This window comes from Syngnathus floridae, chromosome 8 (assembly GCF_059516105.1).
Source record: "Syngnathus floridae isolate MCC-2025c chromosome 8, RoL_Sflo_1.0, whole genome shotgun sequence".
Taxonomy (NCBI): domain Eukaryota; kingdom Metazoa; phylum Chordata; class Actinopteri; order Syngnathiformes; family Syngnathidae; genus Syngnathus; species Syngnathus floridae.
Genome location: NC_142420.1, coordinates 10,995,455 through 11,012,908, shown reverse-complemented (window position 1 = coordinate 11,012,908; position 17,454 = coordinate 10,995,455). Strand labels below are relative to the sequence as shown.

The window sequence follows — 17,454 nt, the reverse complement described above, 5'->3', positions numbered from 1 at the left end:
AAAATGCACAATAATCTTTTCAAGGGGGCTGATCACCGGTACCCCTAAACTCAAAACAAGGAGGCGGGATGACTGTTCTCGTCGAGGGTTCATTAAAGTGGCCATATTGAAGCTCCAGCCACTAATGAGCAGCGGCTGGCTTGTCTTCTCAGCGGGGAGAGGGCCCGAGATGGCTTCACGCTTCCGTCCTCCTTTATCCTCCACCTTTCTTCACTCTTCCGTCATTACACTGCAAGAACGCCATTTCACACCTGCTCGTAAACCTCGCTTTGGTGTTTTCTCTCACACACGCGTTCCAAGAACGGCATCAAGGAATACCAAAATCTAGACGGCTGAATGAGATAATAAATCTGCCGTAAAGGAGAGCGATCGCCACCACATCCGCTAAATTCACCTTTGATTCTACTTTAACTGCCAAGTCTCTCCATTACATTGTGGCAAGGCGGAAAAAGGAGAGCTCCAAATGTGCTGAATGAGCCCAATGTCGTCACGCGGGCGCTCACATGGGGTCGCTTAATAACCGGGATTCATCAAGGCGAGAGGAGTTAATTAGAACCTTTCGAGGCAATCATAGCAGGCTGATGTTTCATTAAACTCGGCGCACGGTTGAGCATGGACCATTTTCCGGAAGATACCGCCAAGCCAGCGTCTGTAAATCTCGTGTTCATTTATGGCACGGCATAATGCTAATGTCATCCTTCTGCTGAGCAGAATCCCTAAAGAGACGCCCAGACTTCCCGTGTCCTTGCTCAGTGTGTGCCATCGCTTTCATTACTGCCGTCGGTGGTCACTTTTATGACACTCATATACTAAGCTGATATATTTGCAAGGCCTTGACCCGCTACATTTTTGTTTATTGGCCAATGGTAGTGCTAATGGTCATGCGCTAGAGGTACCGTACTGTCGAGCAGATGATGTACTTGGAATTGTTCACCCACTTTACAATAAGCGCCAATAAGCAGCAAATGACTTGTCAAGCTGTTTAAAGCCACCCCCAGTTGACATTTATTGTCAAAAATGTCATAAAACAAAGACACAGTATAACAACCATTAGCATTAGCGTAGCCTCATGCTAACAAACAAAAGTTGAGTCTCAGTCCTTACTCTTAAGTAATTATTTCGAAGAATAATTTATACTCTTACGCAAATACAATTTCCAGTTACTTTCGGAGCCCAAACCCTACAAATATTTTCATGCTTATTTCGCTTTTGTGGAATTTTCTGCCACTCGAGAAGCTTGCGTTTAATCAAATTCACTGCCAGCAGTGTGTTGAACAAGAAAAAAAGAAGAAGGAGAAGGAGGGTTTAAGAAGAAGGCACAAATGAAGGCAAAAAGGGGGAGCAAGTTGATGATGGAGAGCAGCGTAATAAGCTTGTGTACTTTGGACGTCTGCCTCCGTCTTTCTCTCTCTCCTCCCATCTGTTCTTCTGTCTCATTTGTCTTTCATATTTCGTATTTGAGCAGCGTAGATGACGCCGTCGATGAATAGGATAATTTATTTGCATTGGCTTTCTGCCTCAATCTTAAAAGCAAAACTAAGGATTATATATGTTTTTTTTTTTCCCTTCCAAGAGCTACAAAAACCTTCTGCTCAATGACATCGTGATTTGCAGACAGATGTGCTTACAATACGATTGGCGGCACCAAGCAAAAAGATAATCATGATAAGAGACATAAATCACTCATCATTCATTTTATAACTTGCAGTATTCAAAACAAACAATCAGCCTTGTGGATGCAGTTCCATACAAATTTGGTTTGGTTTGTTAAAATGTTGTAACTAACCTGTGTCCACTCATTGATATTCAGAGGTGAGCGCTGTAAACAAGCAGAAAGCCCTGGAAAGCAAACACACACACACACACATACACAGACTCCCATCCTCTCTTTCGGGGTGTGCAGCACCTGATCAACAGCTGGATGGTGCAGAGCACAGCATTTGGCAGTGCACTCTGGGGAGCGTGGCAGTCAGAGTGTCCCAACGTGAGTCATGCTAACATCGAATGTCTCTCTCTCTCTTTCTCTCTCTCACCCGTCGTCCTCTAGAGCGGCAAGCGGAGAAACCGCCAAGCTCCTCCTCCTCCCCCGCCACCCAGGAACTGATGACAAGGCTGGGCTTCTTACTGGGAGAAGGCATCCCGGGTTCGGCGCGCATACCTATGGATGACAAGAATGAAAAGAAGGTATTTCGTTTTCCTCCAGCTCCTCCCCTGCTAGTTCCAGCTGCAGCTGCGTCCACTGTGGGCTGCAGCGCAGAGATAGATAGAACGTGGAGAGCGAGCGAGCGAGTGAGAAAGTGGATGGCAGAGGAGGCAAGAGGACTTGTGGCAGTGTTTTCAGAGGATTTAGTTTTTTTATTGTTGCTCTCTCTTCATTCCTTTTAACCCCGCTTTGTGTTATCTTTGGATGGGAATGTAGTAAGTGCCTTCTCTTGATTTTTCGCCGCTCTGGCAAACAAATGTTTGAGATTGCTGCGTATAGCTTGATTCCACCAGCAGCCTTTTTAGTGTGTATGTCAGTAACTTGAGTGCTGTCCCAGGGGCTCTTGAGTATGTAACAACATTGTCTGAGCCCCGGGTCCAGAAATAGAGTGACGTTGGTGGTCATGAGCTTCAGTTTGTTTGGCTTCGCTAATTGAGACTTGTGTGAGAAGCAAAAGTCCAGCATGATACTAGCTGTTTGCTGTCTTTATCAACCCTGCAGACAATGCTTCAAGCAGGAAATAGTCATGGATTAAATTTATGCTTATTTTGGGGGGAAACCCAAGAGTTGACGGTGATTTGGATTTTTTTAAACAAACAGATTCTTTGTGGTGAACTATAAAAAAAAGTCCAAACAAATACTGAGTGTTTTCAGCACAGGGAGTGTCAGAAAGTTTTTAAATGGTAACTTGAGATACAACCAAAAATAACTCTCTGTGATAATGTAATAATGTCCTATAAAAAGTATTGTAATTGAATGGAATGTAAAGAATTCAACAGTTGTTGACACATTTTTTTGCTTCAATTAAATGGAAATTGTAGTGCTCCTCCTGATGTGTGCCTGGGCCACATGGGGGCAGTATAATATGGACGGACATACTGCACAGAAGTCGTGAAGTCATTCTTCACAGAGGATAAAGAATACATGCTAGGCTGTGGTCGGCCTCCTCTTGCCAAAAGTCACCCGTGACCCTTCTAAGGACGAGCACTATAGAAAATGCACAGAGGGCCACAGAATGTTGCGCAATACAAACCATATTTGTGGCTAGGACGCTCTCCTCAAGCATCCGGCGGTGTTTTGTGTGCATTTGGAATTCTTGTCTAAGGCGACGGTTGAACCGGATAACCCGCACACATTGGGATTGTTCTTCTTGTCTCGCAGCTGCCGTATGCTTGTCACACAAGCGCAGTGGCCCGCCCGGGCAGCGCGCCATTTCGACTACAAAGAGGATATTTTTCTAAACACGTTGCCTTCTCGCGGGGCTGTTTTTTGGTTCAGCCCGGCGCACAAATGTGTCAGCCTTTGTCGAGCTTTTGTGCGTTGCTCTCGCATGATCTCAGTCAGTAATGAACGTTATTATTCAACATTATTATCATTCCGCTTTCATCTGTCCTCAATTCAGCCTCCAAATTGGGCTTTGATTGACAGCGCTTCATAGCAGCTGTGGAATGCATCACCAAAACCTTGATTGGTTTTTATATTATTGTTTCCCACCAGTGGAACTTGCGCTGGGTGGGTGCTTTAAGATCTGTTTAAGAGATGTTCTCTCATCTCAAGGTTTTATTAGTATCATGTTCAAATTTTCTATGGTTGTAACAGATCTCCACCAAATTGTTAACGTCCTTCAGTTTTGATGGCAATGTGAAGTTTTTTGATAATTTTTTTTTTTTGCATCTGCAGTACTAATATATTGATTTTAAATTTGACTGATTTACCACCTAGAAGTTTTTTTTTTTTCATCCAAATAGGAACAGCAGTTCTGCATTAATGGAAGCACTTACCGTAATTTCCGGTGTATAAGCCGCGACTTTTTTCCAAACTATTGAACCCTGCGGTTTATAGTCAGGTGTGGCTTGTATAAGATTTTTTTCATGATTTTTGTGATGACTTGATCACTTTTACTCTTAACACTATTATATACAGTAAAAGCTACAAAACAAACTGACAAATAACTCGTTTTCAAATCAGACGAGTAAAAACTGGTCAAATATTTTTAAAAAAAGATATTATTAAAAGTGAAGACAATTTGCAATTCTAGTAATGACACACGAATTTGATGCACAATTTGTGTTCGTGGGCCACATAGAATGATGTGGCGGGCCGTATCTGACCCCTGGGCCTTGAGTTTGACACCTGTGCTCTAACCCTTTCTCTTAGTCTGCCATGTGACTCAGAGATTACACAAAGCAGTGGCGCTGTTTGGACCATCTGCATTGTATTAAAACCCAATCAATCAGCATTTAAATTCAATTCTTCTGACATTTTGCTCACCAAAAACAAGTTGTAATGAATGTGAACTTTTAATCCATTTTATTCAGAAGGTTACTTTGAACCTTAAACGGCAGCGCGGCATACTTATGGATTTTTACGGCCTCCGGCCTCCAGGGGGCGCTCTAGCAGGAAGCAAGAGCGAGACAGGCGAAGAAGAGATAATGCGCCGAAGAAGACGTGCTAGTTTGTTTACAACATTTCGCGCATCACTCAGAACGCGATCAAGACGGACATTACTGAAAGGAAGCTTTTATACACAAACCGTCATTATGGGGGACAAAAGAAATGCATATGATGCCGCTTTTAAGCTAAAGGCAGTCGATGTTGATGACATTGTGTTGCGGCACCCTTTTCTTTATTTCGTGGACCCTCATCATGAAAAATGCTAGAAGAAATGGATAAAAACGACGATGAAAGAGATACTGAGAAAGTGTGTGGCGAAGGATATCTAACGCTATACCAATCGGAAATTGAGGAGAAAGACTTCGACGGTTTCAGTGCAAAGGAGGAAGACGAAGACGATGAAGCTCTTTTTTTTACTTTTACTTTAACAGCCCTGTTAGTGCTGTGCTACCGTGTTGCTGCTGTGTTGCTGCTGTGTTACCGCCGCGTCACAGGCAGTGTTTGGAAAGAAATCTTAAGGTATGTTATTAAAACTTTAAAAAAGCTTTCTGTGTCCAGTATTTCTTTGTTAATTACTCGCGTGCACACTTCCGTGTTGCTGCGGTATTACTGCCGCGTCACAGGCAGTGTTTGGAAAGAAATGTTAAGGTATGTTATTAAAACTTTAAAAAAGCTTTCTGTGTCCAGTATTTCTTTGTTAATAACTCACGTGCACACTTCCGTGTTTCTGCGGTACTACTGCTGTGTCACAGGCAATGTTTAGAAAGACATGTTAAAGCATGTTATTCAAACTTCAAAAAGGCTTTCTGTGTCCTGTCTTTCTTTGTAAAAAACTCGTGTGCACGTGCGGCTTATAGTCCGGTGCGGCTTATGTAAGAAAAAAACTAAAATATCCCCGAATTTTAGCTGGTGCGGCTTATACACTGGTGCGGCTTATACAGCGGAAATTACGGTAAGCACAGTTTGGTCGATTCTGTACGGGTGAAGCCCGGGCAGCTTTTCTTTCTTTTAACAGCTGGACTTTTTTCACACATCGTAAAAATATCGGCATCATCTCTCCAGCGCAGGAATATATAAGTGCTGCTGTATTCATTTTCTTCTGCAGCAAATCACGCTGCACCCGCCACTGCTGCATTGGCCTGCATATATTCAGCGAGTGTTAGTTGTACTCTCAAAGCTGCATGCTAAGGCGTTTTTTTTTTTTTTTTTTTTTTTTTTATAATTTCTTTTATTAATGCTGCAGTTCCTCTTTCCCGATCTCCATTCACCATCTTGGTTGAACTTTGCCTCCTCCCCAGTGCTCTGCAACCAACCACGGTATCAGCCCCTGCTCCACGCTGACCAGCAGCACCGCCTCGCCCTGCACAGACAGCCCGTGTTCCACGCTCAACAGCACCACCGGCCGACCCCCGCTCTGCCGCGCCAGCCCGTGTGGGACCATCACTAGCCCGAGCTCCACCCTCGAGAGTAAGGACAGCGGAATCATAGGTGAGAAGCCTTTCGCTCGTATTTCTTTCTGCTAAGGTGGTGAAATCACCGGCAAACTTTCGGTCCACGTGACCGCGATGCCTATCAGCGACCTTACGAAGCTCAGTGGACAAAAGCAACGCTCGGGTAGACCCAGCAGCCCCAAGCCGTACGACAATTTGGATTTTGGAGACTGCAGCGTCGACAGTCTTCAAAGAGCACAATTAGCATGAGTCCGTCAACCCGTCTCCCCAGAGCGATTCGTAGCAGGCCGATAAATAATTTATGGAGCCTGCCACGGAATGCACACAAGTCATGGCGACTGGCCAGGAGGAGACGTGCTGTCAGCTAACATTTATATTTGCTGCGCGTGGAGCTTCTTCATTTTTTTTTTTTCAGGGGTTGGGAGGGGGGGGGGGGGAATTTATGTGAGAGGATTTTTTTATGACATTTCTCAACAACATCCTTCCAGCTCCATAAGGTGAGCGAAATATGGCAAACCAAAACAAAGGTGCGTTGTTTCCAGGCATCCGATTCTTGATTCATGCGATTAGCGCTCCTTACACTTTTGATGTTTGACTCAGACTCTGAATTTCTAAAGCGCATTAATCCGACTTTGCGACGTTAAAGCCCTTTGATGGAATTACGCAAATGTTAAAATATAGTTTGGGTCCGTTTTCTTATTCAGACAATTCAAGCCGGACTTTCACAATCGGTGCGCAAACATCTCGACACAACGAAACTCTTGATTGGTTTCGGATGACAGAAGATGAACCCGATGATTCGTCACATTGTCATGAGACTTTCATCGGGTAAGTCAGAAGTTTGGATAGGAAGGCTGCGCTAGCCTTTGAAGATTAAAGGATTTCTTCTCATGACCCGTCTGGACTCAACAGAACAATCTGCTCCAAACATAAGAAAACATTGCCGATTCGAAAGCCAAAGAAACCAATTTGAAATCCAATTCACCATCTTGTTAACGTTTCAGCCACCATCACCAGTTCCTCGGAAAATGACGACCGCAGCGGCTCCAGCCTGGAGTGGAGCAAGGACGGCAGCCTGAGAGGCAACGCTCGCCATGGCCTGGCGCAGACCATGCGGGCCGACACCTGCTCTCCTGTGGAGGAGGAAGACTCCAACGGCGCTTCGGCCGCCGATAGCGCCGCCAAGACGGACCAGCAGCACGGCAACGTGGCGGCAGCGGCCGTAGGACCTCCGCCAGCGTCTTGCCAGGCGTCTGACGGACCAAATCAATACGCTCAACAAACCTCTTCTCTTCTGATGATGCCCAGGCCCAACTCCGTAGCAGGTAAAACTCGATTTTGCTCTTCTACTTTGGAGCCACCGTCAAATTGATTTTGTGAGCAAACATACAAAATGCAGACGTGCAGATGTTAAGTCGACGACGAGGTTCTGGTACGGAAATAGTCAGGGTGGTGCGCTAGAAAGATTTTGCATCTCTGGCGTGCTGTTTCTTAAGTGACTTGCGACCGATCCTTTCTGCATTCCTGCCTCGGAACGTCCCTTTTATGGCCCAGTGCGCCGTATCCACACAGCTGTGACAGTTGATATTCCCCGCTAACCCCCCTCGCCCCTCGCCGTCTTCATTCACCAGTGGTTTCTCCTCCAGCTTCTCTCTACCTTGTTTTTCTTCAGCTTACTCTATCCCCTCCCCCCCCCCCCCCCCCCACACACACACACACATGCACACACACACACACACACACACACTTATGTATGGATGTCAGGCGCCCGTAGAGATCTAGTCATGACAGGCGGTGATGCTTTATCTTAGCTTAGCTCAAAAGAGAGCAGAGCGTTGGCCCACCCTCTGAGAAGATGTTCTTTGCTGAAAATTGGATCATTGTTTGATTCTTTAAGTGAGTGAATTATTAAAACGCCGCAGGCGAGTCTGTGTCTTTACACTGGTCATCTTCATCCACAACAAGAACTGGCCGCACGTACCTCATATGACGGCGGACAGCAGTGAAAAGTTCGACTGGAAAATAATTCCTGGAAACGCTGTAAACAGAACCTTTTCCGTATCGCATCTTCCATACTTGAAGCTGTGCCTGCCTTGCAATTATGAGGTTGTCCTTGAACTCCAGTCGTCAACCTTTTTACATGTCTTCTTGACATTAATAGGAATGGCGCCGACGCATACAAGCGAGCAGGCCAGGAAACATCTGACGGTTCCTGCGTGTGGGCTGTGCGTCTTGTCTTGCTTTGTGTGTGTGTGTAGAGAGTTTATGGGCTGATGTCATAGTTATGCAGCATTGCCCTCTGGGGTACCTTCACAATTCACACCTCCAATGTGCGACGAAAGCCCTCAGGGAGGAAATCAAGGACATAGGAAGACGACTTCATTTCTGCTCAATTACTATTGGCTGTATTCGGTTCGCTTGGGAAAATTTGGAGTTCATATAGAATAGTTGTTATCCGAACGCAATGGGCTCTTGGTATGGAATTTTCCATGCTAGCAAAATGTCCACTTTTAAGCAGAACATTTTAAGAAGTGTGTATTTTGAATATTTTTTTTAATCTACACGTCTGCTTAGAATTTATCTGACGTCATGGATGACGCTTCTAGGATGTTGCCAGTTCTTGAGAGGTTTTTTTTTTTTTTTACAGCCAGTTTCATCCCATGATGAAAGACTTTAATTTCAACTCGCTAAGTGCCAGCACCTGTAGTCTCGGGTCTCAATCCTCATATCTCACCTCCTGCCCGGCAGCACCTATTTTCTCCATGAGATTATCTGTCTGAGAAGAACAATCTGTAAAAATAGCCACTCTGGATTTTTTGTTCTACATTGCTGACCTTTATCGAAGTTCCTGTCCTAGATTCTCCGTTGACCGACCCCGTAATTATACCTTGGGTACTTCGAATTACACATTTTAAAGGGATTAGAGCGCCAAGGAGCCGTATTGTTTTGTTGCCACTGGAATCCCTCATTTAAGTGTCAGCTGCTTGTCATTGTGGAATGGCGTTCCACTTCATCATTTGTGGTGTTCGGCCATTCAGGACAGCTTTGCGGTCTTGCTCCGGATGAGCTACAGCTCCCTTCTTTTTTTTTGCTTTTTCTTCCTTTCCAAGGTCTTCTGTCGTTCACATTGTCCAAGCTCGAATCGCGTCTCGTCTTTGTCTGCGGATTTATTGACAAACAAGGCCACCGATGCTTTGTAAGCGTGTGACAACATTTTGATCGCAGCCTCCATATGTGTTTTATTAGAAGGGCTGAAGTCATCTTCACCTGATATCTTTAAGGACATGGCGCCATAGTGGTCTCAAGCTGCTCAAGCATGACTCAAGTCTTTTAATTTGGCTGAAACCGGGAATGTTGTCATTTCAAACAGTGTCACCTTGTTGGAAGACGGAGTGAGGTCTTTCTTCATCCGAAGTGTGTTGTGATGAATTGCCGTTGTCACAAATCGACCGAGACGAGAAAAGACGGTATAAATAAAAAGGTCACCGTGACGTCTGATGAAATGTCATTTCTCGACAAATTCTTGCCGTCTGTATGTCACACATTGAGACTAGTTAAGCCCGATTGACGGTACCCGGCACTTTAATAAACCGGCGAGGAGCCGCGCTGTCTACAAAACATTGATGAGATGTTATCGATCCAAAAAAAAGAAGCAAGTGGAGGAAAAGAAAACATATCTCACAGTGAAAGTGAAATTTTATCTTCACCATTCCAAAATCAAGAAAGTCACCTTCCGCTCAGCAGCTGAATGCCGTCCCTGCGCCTGCACGGAGGGCACTGGGGCACGACAATTGCTTTTGTGGCCTCAGTGAGCTCATCCACCGGGCGCCCCCTCTCCAGAGATTTAACTTAGCGCTGTACTTCACTCGCGTAAAGGCCAAAAAAAGGATTTGATTCTACCCGTCACCATGCCGATCACGTTATTCAACAAAGAAAAGCAGACCTTGGGATATTCATGTATACATTAATGTAACTCACCTGCGGATGTTAGTTCCGCAACCTTATATTTAATTTGGGAGCCGTATTGCTTGAAATAAATTTCCCAGAGTATTACGCTGACAGTCATCTGAATGATGACTCAGTGTTTGGAACAGTCTGATTGTGGTTTGATTTACATATGGTGCCAGCGCAACGTGCCGAGCGAGAGTATCTGGCTGTTTAGCAGTCATCCGCAACATTTCTGCGGCTCGCGGGAAATGATTTCCCTCCGCACTCGTATATTGGGTAAAGGTAATATAACCTCGGTTTGTGAGCAAAGAGAAGCTGAGAAAGGAAAGGTCAATGTTGAGATGGGGCTTTATAGGGCTGTATTTTATTTTTTATTTATTTTTCCCAAACAAGAAGCTCGCTTTGCACAGTGACCAAAAAGTTCTCCCTCACCAAAAAAAATGTAAAAAAATTGTCTAACTGCTTTGTGATTGTTAGCCGCTAAGCTAACTTGCACGATACAATATGGAGCTGACTAGCTAACGCTGATTCTAAAAACACAGCCAATCCAAAACCAGATTCCACAAACGCGTGCACACAGGAAGAGCTGAATTAAAATCTCAACCATTCGTCACGCAGACCCAACGCCAGAGTAAATTAGTACTTTCGGGACATCAATTTGAGTGAGTCTAAACTTAATGTGCATTACATGGACATGATAACGGGAAGGATGTATGAGGTCAAATGTTTCAACATGCTTATAATTAGACAAACACTAAAACAGAGAGTGAAACATGGCGTGGTTATGTTCTATTTTGTGTGTTGGCCTCCGTCAAGGTTTCCGGGCAGATTATTATTTTTTTTTTAAATCTTTTCTTTTTTTGTCAATCAGTTTACAAGTGCGCTGACTGCATTTGAGTCTTTTCTGGGGCTGTTGATTTGCAAAATTATCGAAATCTCATTTTGCAGAGTATTCTAATGACAGACGTGATAGCAGCAGCAGACAAATTCATTTTAGAAAGCTTCCGATTGTCGAGTCTGCTGTTGACAAAAGACTTTTAAGGTGTGACTTGGGGATACTGCCAAGTCGGTTGAGTTGTATTTTAATGGTATCCGTTCACGTCCTCATCTCCACGTGGAGACACCAAATGTGCTATAAAACCACGCTCTGGATTCTTTATGTCTCTATTTTGCGCTTTACAACCAAATCAAGATGGACCCGAGTGTTTTCTTCACTGTCTTTTTTTTTTTTTCTTTTCTTGTTTATGGATAGCAACCAGCTCCACCAAACTGGAAGACCTGAGCTATCTCGATGAACAGCGCAACACACCGTTGCGGACGTCCATTCGCCTTCCCTGGCACAATACGGGAGGGAGGCCACCTCAGGATGCCAAAGGTGACTAAAAAAAAAAAAATTATATCATCTTGGAACCTCTCCAGGTAATGGAAAATGAATGTCGTCTATTTTGTGCCCGACCAGGTCGTTTCTCCCCGTACAAACCGGCGGACATCATGCTCAAGCCTCTGTTGTTCGAAGTGCCCAGCATCACCATGGATTCGGTGTTTGTGGGCCGAGATTGGCTCTTCCAGAAACTGGAAGACGTCTTGAAGGACAGTGAGTCCGCCGAGAGCCACGGCGCTGTGATCGTGGGAAGCGTGGGTTACGGGAAAACGGCCATCATTTCCCGGATGGTGGCGCTCAGCTGCCATGGCGGACGCATGCGGCAGATTGCGTCCAACAGTCCCGGCGCCTCTCCCAAAAGTAAGAAACTGTAACAAATAGTCGGCAAAGTTAAAACAGCAATCAAGAAGGCCGTTTTTGTCAATTGTAAGGTGCTGTTGGGTCAAGCCCAGAACTTCCCCTCAGCCAGCCCCCACAGCCCACTCCCCCCTCGAGTGCGGCGAATACACTGAGGACCAATAGCTGTCCGGGAACGCCAGAAATGCAGCGCCGCAGGGAGGAGGCTGTCAAACGGCTGGCTGCAAAGGTACATCTTCGCTCAAGTAGCGCGAGACTTGGGGTCAAACGGGTTCAAGGCACAAATAGGTGGCCAGGCCTGGAGGAACATGTTGTTATTGGGATCATTTGTTAGAGCCAGAATGAGGTGCTGGTCTTCAAGACACAACAGCGAGCTGCTTTATTGTCGAGGTGCCCCAGGGCCTTCGTCTCATCGTGAAAAGCCGACTGTCTGAAGCCCGCTCACATGTGCTTTTTTTTTTTTTTTTTGAGGTTACAGCCTATCATTTGGTTGATATGATTTTCTCATCATGTCAAGCCAATTAATCTGTTCACACACAAAAATATCAACAAAGGTTTTGGGTTAGGGTTGCTTGTTTGGGACTATTGTAGAAGCTGGTTTAGGTTGCAACCCCCCCCCCCCCCCCCCCCCCCCCCCCACACACACACACACACACACACACACCTCTCCACCTGCCGACCCTGAAAGTGTGTCAGCTCCTCCAGGTTGGACTATAATTAGGACAGTGTTATGCCCCCCGCAGGCATCTCCCTTCCTTTACCAATTCTACCTCCTTCCTCAGAGGTCCACTTTGGATTTTTTCTTTTTTTTTTTTAGAGTTTATTTGAGGTGATTAAGCACATTGCAGTTTCCTAATCAGGCGCTCTGTGGTAGTTGGACAAATATTTTTCCCTACCTCAGATTGGTTTCAGAAGACTACTTTGTCTCCCGTGATGAAAGAATTGCGATCAACTATGGTAATAATGTTTAGAGCAAAGCCATGTTAGGACACAAATAGAAAAGCAAAACTTTTTTTTTTTTTTCCTGTCTTCATCAGGACTTTTCTATGTTTCATTTTCTTCACGTCATGCTGTCTAATCAACGTCTTTGATTATCTTGCTCACTAACCCAGATTGAGACGGATTTGTCATGTGTCTGATGGCAATTTTGGACGCCTTCCATCTGACATCTCGTTGCGCTCCAGGTGGTGGCCTATCATTACTGCCAAGCAGACAACACATACACCTGTTTGGTGCCGGAGTTCGTGCACAGCATTGCCGCCCTGTTGTGCCGAGCGCACCAACTCAATTCGTATCGGGAACTCTTGCTGAAAGAGCCCCACCTCCAGAGCATGCTGAGTCTGCGCTCCTGCGTCCAGGACCCCATGGCGGCTTTCCGACGAGGCGTCCTTGAGCCTCTGACCAACCTTCGGAAAGGTAAAAACGGCTCATGTTATTTTATTTTTATTTTTTTATGTATGTGATGTGCCATTTTGTTAGTGACATCGCAGCTGTAATTTAAATAAACCTGACTGCACATCTGACTCTCCTCAATCTTTGCGTTTCCAGAGCGGAAGATTCCAGAGGAGAATCTCATCATTTTGATAGACGGACTGAACGAAGCCGAATTCCATAAACCCGATTATGGAGACACCATCGCCTCCTTCATTACAAAGATCATAACTAAGTTCCCTCTGTGGCTTAAACTGGTGGTCACTGTCCGTGTCAGCTTGCTGGTAAGGAACAACTGATTCGTACGGTGAATGCATTAGAGTATCAGTAGATGGTATTACTCAAATGTAAGTACTTGTAATCTCGCCTAAAAAAAAAAAAAGTATTCTCGATGGATTCCTACTTCATCCAGTCACCAGTGTCTGCTCGAGCCCCAAGGCTCGGCGTGTTTGCTCCTCTGATATTTATTATCACGCGCAAAGGAAAAAAGGTCTGACTCGTTCCATATAGCCTTAGGATTTTTCTGCTCCAAAGTCTGTTTCTGTTTGGTCACGCTGAAAAGAATTGAACTACAGGAAAATAGTCAATTACTTTCGCTAAGGAGGTTTTGTTTTCATCGGCGTAGCTTTGTCCTTTTTGTTTGTTTGGAACCAGTTTTGGAGACGTCAGCCTCGACCTGCTCCGACTTTTTACCTGTTGGCGATATAGTATACAAAAAAATCTTATTTTTGGTGGTGAAAATAAAAAAGTGGCTCATGGAGGAATCCTCTGTTTTATGATTTTCATTTGCTTTCACTACCTGCCTCTTCCATAGGAGATCACCGGCTTCCTGCCTTTTGCCAAGATCTCTCTGGACGACTTTTCGGACAATAACGAGATAAGCAACGACCTCAACGCGTATATCCAGTACCGCGTCGGCGGCAGCAAGGACATCATGAACAACATCAGCCTGAACGGCAAAGCCGACCCGCCGACGGTGGGAAAGCTGAGCGGCCACCTGGTTTCCCGCAGTCAGGGCTCCTACCTGTACCTCAAACTCACCCTGGATCTGTTTGAGAGGGGCCACCTGGTGATCAAGAGCTCCAGCTACAAGGTGGTGCCCGTCTCGCTGGCCGAGCTCTACCAGCTGCAGTGCAACATGAAGTTCATGAGCAACTCGGCCTTCGAGCGCTCGCTGCCCATCCTCAATGTGGCGCTGGCCTCGCTGCACCCCATGACGGACGAGCAGCTCTTCCACGCCATCAACGCCGGCGACGTCCGAGGGGAGCTGCCTTGGGAGGACTTCCAGCAGCGCATGGACCTGCTGTCGGGCTTCCTCATCAGACGCCGGGACAAGACGCGAATGTTTTGCCACCCGTCCTTCAGAGAGTGGCTCGTGTGGAGGGCGGACGGCGAGAGCACCGACTTTCTCTGCGACCCGAGGTTAGGCCTTTGATTTTATGGACTGCAACTTGCGAAACACTGGCCTTATTGTGTCTGTCGCGCAGGACTGGTCACGCGCTCATCGCATTCATGCTGTCCCGCCAAGAAGGGAAACTGAATCGGCAGCAGACCATGGAATTGGGACACCACATTCTCAAGGCGCACATCTTCAAGGTAAGAAAATAAACCGGTAAAACTTTTTCGGGCTCCTTCGTTATGACTGCGAAGCGCTTCAGTTCCGTCTGTGTCCATTTGTGTCTCAGGGGCTGAGCAAGAAAACAGGCATGTCGTCCAGCGTGCTGCAGGCCCTGTGGATCAGCTGCAGCGCCGACGGCCTCTCCGCAGCGTTGGCCTCTCTGAGAAACCTCTACACCCCCAACGTGAAGGTGAAAGGCAGAGGTCCCCCGATAAATCGACTGCGTATGAAGCAATTTAGACGCCGCTAACACGCTCGGCTAACGGCGACGAGCAGAAAGTTACGAAACACGATGACTCCAAAGTAGGCTGGAAAAACATTCGCTGTGAGAAAATGTCCACGCACGAAGGTCAAACGTGCATTCTCGCTTCATAAAGCTTCCACCCGAAACCGTTGGCGCCGCAGTTGAGGACGCGGGGGCCTCGTGACTCCTGTGGCTTCAGTGTCAAAGGACATCTGCTGGATTAGTTACACCGTAAAACAGGTCACGCTTGTTGGAAAGATCACTCGTGTAGCATGTAAGCTATTTGACCCATGAAACTTTGTTGCATGACCTCTCTCTCTCTCTCTCTCTCTCTCTGTTTTCTATTTTCTCTGTAATTTATGTCGCCCAATGACACACATCCAATCGCTGATGCCGGCCACCCAATCCATTCAAGTGTAGAACCATTTGCATTTTTGTGTCACGCCTTATGCTCATTGTATATCGGTGAAGAGGAATGGCAATGCGGACTGTAATGTTTCAATTTGATTCCGATGATTCAGACTCCCTCTTTTATTTGTACGGGAAAGGAGACAGTCATTAGCATCGTCAAGAAAGGCCATTATCTGTGATTGATGCTTTCTGGCTCATGGCTAAAGAAGTTGTCTTGTTCTCCGGCTCGTCGCCGTCGTTGCCGTTCCACTTGTTGCCATCCCCCATATACATTTGCGAGTTATTACGCGAAACATTTACAAGAGTGACCTTGTTCTGTCCTCCGTCGCGCTAAATCTATTCACAAGCAACAAATTAACACTATTTCATATTCTGTCCTCGGAATACTCGCAAGGCCCCTGTGCCTTTGTTGTGCCATCCGTGGCGGGTTATTGATTTGCCTCGTCTCCGGAGAGCGGAAAACTCTCGATATTTGCTTCAGCGCAATGTCTGCCCTTTGAGTTCAGGCGAAGATAACGTCGCTAAAAGATTGCACTTGAATATCAAAATAGTGAGGTATGAACTCTAATACTTGATCAAATTCTTCCAAAAGACAAGTTTGAAGCTGCCGTTTGTTGTCATGGCGACGGAGTTGGAAAAACATGCGGCGGGTCTCTGCATATATTGATTGCGCATCCATTTTCGATAGCGTTTGCCCTCATTAAGGTTGCGGGCGAGCCGCAGCCTGTCTCCCGGCTGACTCTGGACAAACATGGCAACCATAAATAAGCAACCGTGAGCAATTTAGAGCAGTGGTGTCAAAGTTGAGGCTCGGGGCCCCGATCTGACCCTCCGCATTCTTTTATGCGGCCCGCTATTTTGTTTCTTGCGTTCTACATCTTAAATTTACACATCAACTTGTCTGTGTGGCACTTCAGGTGAGCCGTCTGCTAATGCTGGGAGGAGCCAACGTCAATTACCGCACGGAGGTTCTGAATAACGCGCCAGTCATCTGCGTCCAGTGCCACCTGGGACATCTGGAAATTGCCTCCTTGCTGCTGGAGTTCGGCGCCAGCGTAGAGGTAGTGTCGGAAACCGGGATGAACCCCCTCTGCTACTCGGCCGCTGCGGGGCACTTGAATCTGGTCGTGATGCTCTGCAAGCGGGGGGCCAGGGTGAGCGGATGATTATCTTCTCGAACCAATCCCCAATCGATGAACCGCCGTCAGGAAGCAATGCAGCTAACAAAAGTGCTGTTCACCAGGTCGAGCATACAGATAAGAGCGGCCAGTGCGCTCTTGTGCACGCTGCTCTCCGAGGGCATCCCGATATCATCCACTACCTGCTGGAGATGGAATGGAGCGCCGAGGGGCAGCAGCAGGACTGCGCTTTGAAGAGCCGGGCCCTGCAGCAAGCTTTGATAGGAGCGGCCAGCATGGGCCATACTCAGGTCTGCTTTTTAGCTCCACGTGATCCTTCTCTTCCTAAACACGTCCCTCCCCAAAAACTACAAATCCAATCTGAGAAGAGGCCGTGTTGTTTTGTTGGTTCCCATGGCTCGTTATTTTCCCTCCAAATTAGCATAGCGTCCTGGCGGTTTATTTGATCTCTTATGCTGAAAGACGATGCCATTTATCAAAGTTTCTTCCTGGCAGGTTGTGAGCAGCTTGCTGGCAGTGAATAATGAGTACGCTGTGCAAATTGATAGCCATGACACTCTGTGGGGGGAGACAGGTATGTTGTCATCCATCTTTTTACATTACATGCTTCATTTAATCACAAGCCCACATTTTATCATTCTGCTCCTCTCTTGGGAGCGGAAGGTCTCAAGCCAAATGTGTGTGTGTGTGTGTGTGTGTGTGTGTGTGTGTGTATGTGTATGTGTATGTGTGTGTGTGTGTGTGTGTGTGTGTGTGTGTGTGTGTGTGTGTGTGTGCGTGCGTGCGTGCGTGCGTGCGTGCGTGCGTGCGTGCGTGCGTGCGTGCGTGCGTGCGTGCGTGCGTGCGTGCGTGCGTGCGTGCGTGCGTGCGTGCGTGC

General features: G+C 46.4%; 1 protein-coding gene across 3 annotated transcripts in view; it reads left to right on the top strand.

Annotated features, from left to right (window-relative positions):
* LOC148394558 (protein TANC1-like) overlaps window positions 1-17,454 on the top strand; it is a 50,063-nt gene that overhangs the window by 23,807 nt on the left and 8,802 nt on the right. For 2 of the 3 annotated variants that reach the window (XM_088382106.1, XM_088382104.1), the window contains exons 5-18: window positions 2,048-2,184; window positions 5,896-6,085; window positions 7,053-7,373; window positions 11,249-11,371; window positions 11,456-11,737; window positions 11,809-11,963; window positions 12,919-13,150; window positions 13,283-13,449; window positions 13,980-14,587; window positions 14,653-14,761; window positions 14,851-14,973; window positions 16,356-16,592; window positions 16,682-16,867; window positions 17,073-17,151. In XM_088382106.1, coding sequence (XP_088238232.1) covers window positions 2,048-2,184; window positions 5,896-6,085; window positions 7,053-7,373; window positions 11,249-11,371; window positions 11,456-11,737; window positions 11,809-11,963; window positions 12,919-13,150; window positions 13,283-13,449; window positions 13,980-14,587; window positions 14,653-14,761; window positions 14,851-14,973; window positions 16,356-16,592; window positions 16,682-16,867; window positions 17,073-17,151 — 2,949 coding nt within the window. The remainder of the gene's footprint in view (window positions 1-2,047; window positions 2,185-5,895; window positions 6,086-7,052; window positions 7,374-11,248; window positions 11,372-11,455; window positions 11,738-11,808; window positions 11,964-12,918; window positions 13,151-13,282; window positions 13,450-13,979; window positions 14,588-14,652; window positions 14,762-14,850; window positions 14,974-16,355; window positions 16,593-16,681; window positions 16,868-17,072; window positions 17,152-17,454) is intronic. The other variant, XM_088382105.1, reaches the window with a different exon arrangement.